Below are 13167 nucleotides of genomic sequence, written 5' to 3'. Positions count from 1 at the left end.
TGCTTATTTAACTTAAATGCAGAGTACATCATGAGAAACGCTGGGCTGGAGGAAGCACAAGTTGGAATCAAGATTGCCAGGAGAAATATCAATAACCTCAGATATGCAGATGACACCACCTTTATGGCAGAAAGTGAAGAGGAACTAAAGAGCCTCTTGATGAAAGTGAAAGAGGAGAGTGAAAAAGTTGGCTTAAAACTCACCATTCAGAAAACTAAGATCATGGCATCTGGTCCCATCACTTCATGGAAAATAGAGGGGGAAACAGGGGAAACAGTGGCTGACTTTATTTTTTGGGGCTCCAATATCACTGAAGATGGTGATTGCAGCCATGAAATTAAAAGACGCTTACTCCTTGGAAGGAAAGTTATGACCAACCTAGACAACATATTAAAAAGCAGAGACATTACATTGCCAACAAAGGTCCACCTAGTCAAGGCTATGGTTTTTCTAGTGTCATCTAAGGATGTGAGAGTTGGACTGTGAAGAAAGCTGAGCGCTGAAGAATTGATGCTTTTGAACTGTGGTGTTGGAGAAGACTCTTGAGAGTCCCTTGGGCTTCAAGGAGATCCAACCAGTCCATCCTAAAGGAGAACAGTCCTGGGTGTTCATTGGAGGGACTGATGCTGAAGCTGAAACTCCAATACTTTGACCACCTGATACAAAGCGTTGACTCATTGGAAAAGCCCCTGATGCTGGGAGGGATTGGGAGCAGGAGGAGAAGGGGATGACAGAGGTTGAGATGGCTGGATGGCATCACCGACTCGATGGACATGAGTTTGAGTAAACTCCGGGAGTTCGTGATGGACAGGGAGGCCTGGCGTGCTGCGATTCATGGGGTCGCAAAGAGTCGGACACGACTGAGTGACTGAACTGAACTGAACAGAGTGCTATTTCAAATAGAATACAAAATGACAAGTTATATAACACTAACATTCAGTTTCCTGTGACTCATTAGTTCATCATAAAACAATGTCAGGTCACAGTTTCTGGTGTCCTAATCTTTTCCTTGATTGTGCCTTTATCATTAAAGACTTCTTTAGGGACTCAGAAGCTCAAGCAGACTCCTATATATACCATCTTCTAAAAGAGAGACTAGTGTACATTAGTTGCAGAGGCCAAAAAGACTTACCTGTATATTTCACTTTGGCAGCCAAATCATTCCTTGGTACTCGAAAAGTCCACTACAGTTTGAGTTTTATTCTTGGAAGAGCATCATTATAATGTCAGTGGGGCAAGAGTCTATTCCCTGATAATAGTTTGCATAGCCAAGAGTTAACTACCTTTAAAATTAGATGGTGTCCCTTTAAACTTAAAATATATTAAACCATGATAGTTCCCTTGACTCAAGGATAAATGCCATGGAAATTAAAGAAAATAGTTCTAATGTCATGAAACAGCAAAGGTCAGATAGGGTGAGATGATTACTCTCAGCATTATTAACATTACTTTGCATTTAGATAGCTCCTTCCTTTGCCAGACTCATTCTCATTCTAGGCCTTTGCTTAGTATCTGAGCAGCTTGTGGAGCTCTTGATGACATCAAGGGTGATCTTGATGTGGAAGAGAAGTCACAAGTCAAGAGGGAAGTGAGCAATTAACCTTCAGGCTTTATTTATTCACTCTGATCTTCTTTTGCAAGCAATCTGCAAAAATGGGCTTAAAAACTGGGCTGCAAAAATTCTTGGAAAGAATATCCATATAACTAAAGCCTCTCCTGTGCTTTCAATTTATCTGAATTTTAGATATTTTTTAATATAAATTTTAAATTGCAACAATATGGCTGATTCATGTCAATGTATGGCAAAAACCACTACAATATTGTAAAGTAATTAGCCTCCAACTAATAAAAATAAATGAAAAATAATAATAATAATAAACTGCAACAATATGTGTGTGTGTGTATGCACAGGTTTGGGACGTGTGGATACTTGTTGTCTAAGCCCAACAGAAATAAAAGTGCTAAAATGTGTAAGAACAAATACAAATTTTAATTTTCCCTGTTGAAAATAAAGAGATCATTTATATCAGAAAACACATGAGTACTTTCTCATTTTCATGAAATGTATATAAATTCTTTTGAAAATTAGCTTTACTACTGAGGGACATGTTTCTCAAGGACTTGGGAACTATCTCTTAGAAATATAAACATCAAGGAAAGTAGCGCCCTTATATCACAGTCTGGGAAGGCTGGGAGCCTAACTTCAGTTGGAACCTCGCTTCAAATTGCAAAAGTACCTCCTTTCATAAAGATGTGAGCATTTTATTTTTTCTCTGGATAAAGCTAATACACTAGCATGAATGGTCACCCCAATAACCAGGTAAATACATGACAAATGGTGCTGCCAAGCCCTCTTACCTGAGGACAGTTATTACTTATTTTGAAAATATGCATATAATTTGCTGTCTCTGCTTGACTATGTAAAAGAGTGAGATTCCTTTCTGCCTTTGCAAATTTTCAGTGAATTGCCTGTAACGAACATCATATTCTGGTTTAATGCTAATTCAATGAGTGTTTTCATGTCTGCTATGTTAGTGGAAAGGATTTCTGGGTTGGGAGGAGATTTCGTTTTTAGTTATATTTCCTTAATACATGATTATGCTTTTGACTGGAATAATGGACTCAATAAATAGAACACCCTGTGAATTGTTCTCAATCATAATGCACATGAGACTCATCTGCAGGATTTTTAAAAAAATTCCCAGTACCACATTCAGAGATTCTGATACTACATAGTGGGGGTAAGGGCTTCCCTGGTTGCTCAGTCGGTAAAGAATCTGCCTGCAGTGCAGGAGAGCTGGGTTCGATCCCTGGGTTGGGAAGATCCCATCCAAGCCACTCCAGCATTCTCGCTTGGAGAATCCCCATGGACAGAGGAGCCTGGTGGGCTGCAGTCCGTGGGGTCGCAAACAGTCAGACACGACTGAGCCAGTAAGCACCGCACATCTGGGGTGAAGTGATGACATCCAAACATAACAACTGTCTCAGCTGGCTTGGATGCTGGTGATCAGAAGGTGCTCTTGTAGGTGGAAGCTTCCACACCATTTTTAAAATTTACCACATGAAAAATACTTCCTTTTGCTGTCCTAGTCACTCCTTGGCTCATTTACATGTTCAGTTTATCTTTACAAGTGTAATAACTACCACATCAGCTATATTCTCTCTACTGAGCAATCTTCCTGCATGAGGTGTTTCTTTGTTAGTATTCCATCTCTGCATACTTTCCCTTTGCTCATGCATATACTTTGCTAGTATTTTGTTGTTGTTGTTAGGATTCCCAGGCTCTGAATCCTGCCCCTTTGCTGATTCATACTCTGACATAATAGATGAGGTGTCTCTAGTCCTCGAATCCCCTCTTTTCTCACTCATGAACATGAGCTCAGATCCTCCCCGCTCCTCCTTCACCCCCAAAGTTATTTACAGGGCAGTGTATTCCCACACCTCTCCTCCCTTCTGTCTCTCCTTCACTGCTCACTCGCTGCACCGGAATCCAACTCTCACACCGCTTCTTTCAGTCTCCAGCCTCTCTCCTCAGACCAGGTCTGTATTTCCTACTTCTGAGTAGAGGCTGCCTCTCTACATTCTAAAAGTACTTCAAAGTCATTCTTTTCAAACCCAAGCTTCCTTTCTAAAACATGCAAATGCCCTATGCTCTCAGGGTCAGTTAACAGTATCAACACTGAATTATTCAATTTCAAAACACCCTCTGGTCTTCTTGGCTCACCTCCCAAATCAAATCAGTTCTCAAGTTCTTATGTATCCACCACAAAACACTGTATCTCTGAACACCTGCCTCCTTCTGCTTCTGTTGCCACTGCCTTCGTGACATTTCTCTCTGCCACTAGTCTCTTCTCACTAGATTCTGTCTTTCACACTTTTCCCCAATGTCTACTTTCTCAAATAAGATGTGACCCCATAAAATCCTTAAAAAGGTGGGTTTAAAAAGATGCAATGGCTCTTCATGGCCTACAAAATAAGGTTGAAACACTTTCATTACACAAATAATACACAAATTACTTTTGCCAAAACAACTGAACCTGAATTTATTTATTCAAACCTCTAGCTCTAATCTGTTAGCAGGTTATATAGGAAAAGAGGAGCATGTTAAATGACACAAAGGAGTTACACTCAACCAGACCCAGAGTGTTGGAATTCTAAGAAACAAATGACCAAGTTACTTACAGAGATAAATGGCATTTTAGAAAAGCTAACGCATGCAATACATTAAAACAGACTCAAGAAATGCATCAACAAATGTACCATATTGATTTAGAGGCAACTTGGCTGAATATTGAATGATATTAAGGAATTATTATTAAGTTTATTAAACAAATAAGTGTAATGATTTTTAAAGTTTTTTTCACTTATATATACTGAAACATGAAAAATGAATTTATTTTAAAATATTTTAGAGATGGGAGTAGTAGGAAAGACACATGAAACAAAATTTATAAATGCTGACAACTGATGAAGCTGGATGATTACTATGGATTTTTTTTAACTAATCTCTACTTTTGAATATATTTTAAATTTTCCATAGTAAAAAGGTTAAAAAAAAAAATCCTATCATTTGTGTATTCAAAATCATTAAGAACCCTGCCTGAACTTACCTTTGTAGACTTGCTTTTAGACATTCCCCATCCTGAACTCCTTATTTTACTTAACCTACCAAATAGTCTCATACTAGATCTGGGCTCATGAAGATATTTCTACGTATTCTTTCTTTATTCTGGAGCAAGCCGGATTACCTGTGCTCAATAAATTAGAAACTTCACATCAACTAAATAACTACCTACTGATTGTTCTGTGTAGGTGCTGTTGCCCTGCCATGCTCCAAACACAGGAGCACGTAAAACATGGGAGAAGGTATTTCGGTTTGCAACGCATATGTAGAAAAAGAGTTTCGGATTACCTAATCTTTTTTTTGTAAATATTGAACTATGGCTCTATAACTTCAGCTGATATAAAAAGATGAATGTTTAAGTGAAACCTCAAATTGCCTCTAAAAAAACGCAGATTCTAACAACCTATGGGACACACCCATCAAGATGGTCAAAGTCTCATGTCTGTCAAAATATTAATGGATTGGTCTGAAACGCATTCTGAAGCTGGCCTGTGTACTTTTGGTGACCAACACTTCATTGAAATAGTATTTTGTTTGAGTACTGTATAATATTTCACAATCATTTTCTAAGTATTCTTCCTAAATAAATCTATTAGAATATAACGGAAAATTTTAAAGTCTGAATTAATTTATGAGAAAAAGTCCATCAAGTAGACAAATTTTGAATGACATTAGCCTCTCCCAATTTTATGAATCATTAGCTAATATTTTTCACATCTGTGAGCAGCCATTATAATAATATAAACTAATACAATGAACACTTTATATGTTAATGTGGTTATAAATTACAACTTCAGAAAAATGTCTTTCGTCATTTTCCATTTGTTAATATCCACTTAGTAAAGACAGATATCCCCCTCATTTTACATATGCATTTAAATCATTTTCTATTTAAACATAATCACTCTTTCCAGATACAATTAGAGAAAAGACTGGGTTCAGACTTACCAGGAAATCTACTGTGGAGGTTGGCATCACAATTGTAGCCATTGAACTGAGCAGAACCTGGAAGCACTCTAGTTGTTAGTAGCAACAGCAACCATATCTGTTCCATTGCAAAACCTAGAAAAGAGTTATTTTTCATGTGGACATCACCAGCCTTCACTCTTACTTGCTGGGAAGACTGAAGCTGCTCTCAACTCACTGTTGGACAAGCAGGCTGTCTACATCCGTGCAGGCAGAGCTCATTAGAGGCCTAAGGACTATCAGAAATAATTATCAACAATAAGGGAGAGATTTTGGCCACAACATTTCAAAACTATTTTCATTCTTTGACTCCAGTTTGTTAAGTATAACAAAGCTACATTTTTGTAGTAGAAGAACTAAGATATAAATCAAAACATTAGTAAATGAAAGATTTTTATTATACATAGGAAGAACTCAAACCAAATATTTGGTAGATTAGAAAGCATAGAAAAGCAGACTGATGATGTGGAGGCAATGATACCCTTTAAAGTAGAATATCCATAGTCTGAGGGATTTAACCCCCAAGAGTTGATTTTCAGAGAATCCTCAATACTATTAATGAACCAATAGTGTCAAGAAACCTTTCCTCTCAGCAAAGGAATTCCAGGATACTGATATTTCTCAAAATCAATGGTTTATATATCATTTTCTCAGGAAACAAAGGAATAAAGCAGAGGAAGAACAGAAAAATACTATGTGTGGAATAATATTATGGTTCCTCCAGTGACTGCTCACTAGTGGATGATACTGATATAGAATAATGAAAACCTTGAATTCTTAGAAGAGTGTAATAGAAATTCTCAATATGTGTTGAACAAATACATACAAATTGACTTTAATACTTAAATACCAGTCAGCCTGATGTTTAGTTTTTTTTTTTTTTCCTATATGGCCTTTTACTGGCTTTATAGAGCTAAAATATCTTCTAGAAGTGCCCAACTTGTTATCAGAGCACAGTCTGTGCATTGAGAAAAAAAATCTTTTGGGTTGGTGGTTTTGGTCTGTGAATAAAAAACAAAAAGAAAATAAAATTGTAAATAGCTTACTCAAATAATTTATTGCATGTTTAAAGCTTCTGGGTTTTGGGGAATAATAATGTCTAAGCTGTTCTTAATGATCTGCTCTTAGATGACCAAGTGTAGCCTTTAGCAAAAGGAAGGAAATACATCTTGCTTTTGAATCACGTTTTTAGTATAGCATGTTTATTATTAACAAAGTCACTTTGGTGAGGATGTGGGAAAGGATAGCACGAGTTTTTCCCAAAAATAAACAGAAAAAACAAAAATAATTCAACAGGAGCTTCCTTCTTTGTCACTGTCGCATACCACTCATACACAAACCTAACAACTTTTGGAAGAACAACCATATGCCTGATCTGGTAGGACACTCTATAACAAAAGGCTCACACAAATGGCTGACCCAGACCCTGGGGTCTCTTGAACACACCTGTGCCTTCAACGTCTAGCTCCTCAGGACATTTCAGATAGACTACGACAGCCTTGCTCTTTTGGAGTCTATGGAAGATTGTTAGGAAAGACAGCAGCTTATGTCTGAAAGGTACATCCCACCACACACACAGTGATGCTAGTCTCTACAACTTCCTGCTCATGATGAATTCCATTCATTCCTAGAAGGCACTGGAGACACACACTGTTGTCTCTCTTTCTAGAGAGGGACTCAGGAATTTTCACTGGTGAGTTACTTTCATTATTCAGAAATGCTTTCTAGTTTTTGTATATATTCTCTCACAGGAGAAAAAGAATACTTATTGAGTGGATGCTGTATGCAAAGAAGGCAGTGTGCTGCCAGATAATGTTCCTATATTCCCTCATTCATACCCTTATAAACACTGGATGATATTGAATTTACTACTCTGTGTACTGAAAAAGAAAAATAAGTCTCAGAATACTAAAGTAACATGGAAAACAAGTGGAGGGACTAGAATTCAACTCCAGATCTTTCTGATGAGAGTTTGCTGCACAAGCTACCTAAACATCATCTGTTAGTAAATAAATTTAGTGTTATTTTGGTTGCCATTTATCATCTTTTTTTTTTTTTTAGCTTTTAAAATTCTGTACCCTTTAATAGATCTTTTCATATAAAAACAAATTCTTACATAGTGAATGCAATTTGTAAAATAGATGTATTTTATAATATGAGCATTGTGAGGGAGAAAATTATCTTTTAAAATCAGAGAGGAGGTTCTCATTGTGGAAGAATTGAGAATTATTATTACAGGCTAAACTGGACTCATCTGTTTACCAAAAATGGTTAAGAAAAACATGTTACTTGAAACAGCCCACTAACAGCAGCTTAGTAAAGTCTTTGCTTTACAACTTTAGATCAGATCTGAGGTTGTCTAAAAGAGGTAGCCCTACACTTTGAACAAGACTTAGAGCCTGTCATAGAGATTAAAACTCTTAATATTTTTTTTTGAAAAGTAGAAGGTAGAGGTAGAAGGCAGCTTGCTTTAACAGAAAGTCCATTGATTTTCATTTTAGCAGATACAGATTCAAGTCCTCCCTCTAGATTTAACATTTGAAAATCAAGTTGATGATCATAAGACTGTATAAACTACAAACACAAAAGGGACAAATGAGAGAGTTAATTCTTTAGGTAGGTTGATAAGGGCCCCCAAGGAGGAAGGGGCCCAGGGCTCTGGAGCTGGAGAAAAGGACAAACTTTTTTTCTGCCTGTTTTGTCTTAGTCACATAAGACATAAATTTATTTCCTTTAAGCCCAGAGATAATGATTACACAACATAACAATTCATATTGCTCAAGGGTGTGTTTTCCCTTAAGCTCTGTGCTAATCATATAACAACAGTGTGTTTTGCTTAAGGATGTTTCTCCTTCTTAGCAGGAACCTTCTGACTAATTCTGTTACTTTACGTGGGAGTAGGTGGTCTGGTGTTGGAGAAGACTCTTGAGAGTCCCTTGGACTGCAAGGAGATCCAACCACTCCATCCTAAAGATCAGTCCTGGGTGTTCACTGGAAGGACTGATGCTGATGAAACTCCAGTACTTCTGGCCACCTCATGCGAAGAGCTGACTCATTGGAAAAGATCCTGATGCTGGGAGGGGTTGGGGGCAGGAGCAGAAGGGGATGACAGAGGATGAGATTGCTGGATGGCATCACCGACTCGATGGGCATGAGTTTGAGTAAACTCCGGGAGTTGGTGATGGACAGGGAGGCCTGGCGTGCTGCGATTCATGGGATCACAAAGAGTTGGACACGACTGAGCGACTGAACTGACTGAACTGAGGTGGTCTGGTAAGACCTTTCTATTGTTAGTTCTGGAGAAGGAAATGGCACCCCACTCCAGTACTCTTGCCTGGAAAATCCCATGGATGGAGGAGCCTGGTAGGCTCCATGGGGTCACAAAGAGTCGGACACGACTGAGCGACTTCACATTCACATTGTTAGTTCTAATCTTGTTAATTTAAGATGTATGTTGAGAGAGGGTGGGTCTGGTAAAAGTATGTAAGGTGTTGACAAGATTAGCAAGTGGGGCACTCTCCATTGCTCTTCTGATGTCTGTCTTTTTTCACTGTAATAAAACTTTGGCCACACAAAAGCTCTGAGTATTCAAGCCTGGTCCCTGGTCCCAAAACTAAATCTTCCTCGGAGATCACGAATCTGACATCATTCACCATAAGCTATCAATAGCGTAGTCTGGACATACGGAAGGTTTTCTCATTCCAATGGAAAGGGGTAGTGCCAGGACCTGTGTTCCTTGGGCTAAGCCTCCTTCTTCTGTGCTAGACTGCGTGACACTCAGGTGGCCCTGGCCTAGGAACAGCCCTGATTAGTTGAATCACATTATTATATACATGATGTTATTTGTACTGGTCTGTGTTTTAATATTAAGGTACATTAAGCAGGGGAACTTTGAAGGACACCCACATCTTTCATGTAGGCAGTATCCACATTCTGACCCCTGTAACATTAGCAGTGCTCGTGGCATTTTCAAGACTTTGAGAGGTTCTTTATATTCCATCCACAAGTTAAAAAAAAAAAAAAAGATGAACTAGTTTCTTGTACATTCCGCATCCTCAACCCTGTCACCATCATTTCCTTTGTACAGAGGAAACTTGAGTATCAGCTCACAATAGTAGCAAGCTTGGAGATGTTACTTGTCACAGCTTCTAAAGTTCTTTTCTGAAATGGGGTTGCTTGGGATTTGAAGACAATGCTGAGACTCTACCCTCACTAGAGCACAATGTCCTGTTTGCTCAGGCTCCTCAGCTCCTGGACAATTATAGACATACATACTCGACTCGATCTGGCTCACAGAACATCGTTAAGCATCATATTACAGGGTAGCACCCAGGGTCTGTGGTCTACCTTGGGATGACCTGAAAGGCTTGTTTTCCCACTGTGGCTCCAGCAGTCTCTGTAGAGAACCTGAGCAGAAACATTTCCCATCTTCTCCACCATAACTAAGTGTAGTATCCAATGCCCCTACTTTGGTGCTAAAAATGTACAAAACTGCCTAACATGGCCCATATAACAAAAAATTTGTAACACATTCTTAGATAACAATGACCTTGAAGACATGTATCATACAGTTTTTGAACATCTTTCGAACTCAGTACCTCCATAAGTTTAAATTTATTGGGATAGGGAAGGATGAGGATTGTATATATAATGTTGGCTTTTCAGGAATTTAGAAGTGTTGATTTTAAAAGGACACCTGCATCCTTACACTGGTACTAAGAGGCTCTGTGTTTTATACTTAGCAATACAAAGGAAGTCATATGCTAAGTGATTTGCATCAAATGTTAGTATTTCCTATATTAAGTGCTCTTTTGAAAATGATAATTTCTTCCAAAATGTGAATTTCTGATTTATTTGCTTAAACTTGGGGTCAGAAAAATATAATTTCACTCTTAATTCTCACTTAATTTTATGTAAATTGAGATAGCTTTGTCACCGACATTTTTCACTAGATTTTATACATTTAATAATATTTTTTTGATCTTCCTTTTATCAAGGAATTGTTATGTGTCAGGTACTGTGCTATGTTTAATATTAAACTACTGACATAGATTTAATTTTCACCCGTGTTACACATGTGGAAACTGAAGCCTAAGGTTTTTAATTGACTTGCCCAGGGTCAATTAGTAAATGACTTAGTAAATGGCAGAGCACAATTCAAAACCAAGCTTAATCTTTGGAATTATTATAATACTCTGTTTGATTTAATTGGAGTTTGTCAAATAAATTTAATTAAGTCTTGTTACTTTTCAGAAAGTAAATTATATTAATAATGTATTCTTAAAATATGCTTTGAACTAAAGGATTCAGACGATTGAGGCAAATATGTTTAATATCTACTTAATTTTCATGACTCTATTTCACTTAGGCAATGAGTACATCAAAAAATAGTATTCTTTTCACTAATTGATTTAATGATAGTACCAGTGAGTGTTAAGGGCTGACTATGTATCAGAATGTTTTTAAAAGCACTTTTCTAACCATGTTTTCTTACTATATTTTCTAATCATGAGAAAGGTAAATTATGCTTTCAATGGTTCATCAAATGGAAATCTGGCAATTACTTGGTAAATCTGATCAATACTGATTTATTCCTACATTCATTTATTGAATGTTTACATGTGCCTAGTACTGTCCAGGGAAACTGAGGTAATGCAATCAGAAAAAAAGTTATTTGCATAGAACTTACATTCTAGTGAAGGAAGTCAGAAGAAAACAAAATCTATATGTGAAACACAGTATATTTATAATAAGTACTATGGGAAAAAATTAAATAAAAGGAAAGATAGGAAATCCTGGGGTGAAAAAGAGGGAATTCTAAAGTTTTATGTGGCCAGGGATATAAATCAATCCATATAAATGGCACTCAGGAGGAAAAAACAATGTCAGTTATGAACTACTATAACTACTTGTGTTTAATTGGTACTGAACATTTTTTTTTTCTCTTTAGGAATTTCCTAAACAAAACAGAGTTTCAGTGCTTAAATTATTCTCTGAGAACAACTTGGACAACTTTGAACAGCTGCATTAACCTTTTCAGATGAATAAAGGTGGCTCTTGGCACCCAAGAAAAGTAATTTATTAAATAGCACTCCTGTGACCTGAGAAAAAGTGAATCTGTTCAAAAGCACTTTATCTACTCTTGAGAAATAACTTTTGCAGAAACAATTCATCAAAGTTTCATACTTCTTTAATTTTATTGCCTTTATACTAGAAATATAGTATATTTCTAGTTAGGAAAAAATAGAAAATTTAAACCAAAATCATTTCTTCAAATATTTAATCATCAATCTAAGATATGAATTTTTGTTTAGTAAGCCACAGCAAATTGTTTAATCATACAGATTCACATAAATATGAAGTTGGCTCTTAGACATTGGTGATCACCCTAATCCACTCCTTCTCAGCCCTCCTCTGCACTTACTGACCTGCACAGACTTGCTGTTCCCTACAGGGGGCTTCACCTCTTTTCTGGTGCTTCTATGGTACACACCCAAGCCTGTTCCTCAGAAAAGATCAGAAAAAGTTGATTAAGCTTTAATTGACTACAAATAGATGGAAGAGTTTGCAGAGAAAGGGAGAAGAAATGTGTTATTTTATAGAGACCTGGGTCCCATTGGCTCCTTTGAAGGTTAACATAGGACTCTATTCTTTTGATTTAAATAGCGATCAAAAAGTTTAAATCAAAAGAGTAGAGTCCTATGTTAGCCTTCAAAGGAGCCAATGGGACCCAGGTAAGACCCGAGGCAAACAGGCACTGTAGTTGTACAGGTAGGCAGCTGTCTTTCTCAGTCAGGTTTTACAGTGTTACATGGTCTTGCCTCTAGAAGAAAGACATATTAGCTCACCCTCCAAAATCACCAGTTTTACCACGCTGGAGACAATATTATTTGAAGAATACTATAATGAAGTAATCTGTTTTCTGATCAGGTGTCTAGACTGAAGCTCTATGTTCTTTATTTCTGTGTTGCACTGAGACGTTAGAGGCAACATATATAATAAAAGGGAAATGAAAATATAAAACTTTCATCAGAAATGTATTTCTACAAGTATATTATTTTGTACATACATTCCTTAACATAGAACATTCTTGTCTTGCTAAGCAAAAAATAAAATACACTGTGTGCTTCCTGAATAATGCCTCAAACAAAAAACAAAACAGGTTTAGTCATCAAGAAGACATTTAGAAATTTTATGACTAGAGATCTTAATGTATACCATGAGGAAATATGAATGCTGAAGGCTGTTCCTTAGAGTAAAACCTACTCCAATCTTCTCTGACACAAAGTGAGTGTTCATTTATTTCCCTTTGCTCGCATTTCTCATTTGTCTTTTTGTTGAGGGTTTTCCCAAGAAGTCTGTAGCATTTAAATGATCTACAGTGTTTAGTTTAGAACATTTATTCTGTACCTTAGTTCTGGGGGTACTGACAGATTGAACTAAGTCATTCTAAAAACTCTTTTTTAAATAATTTACTATGTTAATTTTTAAGATATGCATATATTTTATTATTCTGAAGCAGCTTTGAAGATATATATTAGTATATTTATTTTCTTTATCCTTTCATGAAATATAAT

General features: G+C 36.9%; 1 protein-coding gene across 1 annotated transcript in view; it reads right to left on the bottom strand.

Annotated features, from left to right (window-relative positions):
* Positions 1-13167, bottom strand: part of ZPLD1 (zona pellucida like domain containing 1) — a 62456-nt gene that overhangs the window by 41125 nt on the left and 8164 nt on the right. The window contains exon 2 of the mRNA XM_061134155.1: positions 5573-5686. Within this exon, the coding sequence (XP_060990138.1) occupies positions 5573-5686 (114 nt within the window). The remainder of the gene's footprint in view (positions 1-5572; positions 5687-13167) is intronic.

The sequence above is a fragment of the Dama dama genome, chromosome 31, assembly GCF_033118175.1.
Source record: "Dama dama isolate Ldn47 chromosome 31, ASM3311817v1, whole genome shotgun sequence".
NCBI classification, from domain to species: domain Eukaryota; kingdom Metazoa; phylum Chordata; class Mammalia; order Artiodactyla; family Cervidae; genus Dama; species Dama dama.
This window is presented reverse-complemented; position numbering and strand designations above follow the sequence as displayed.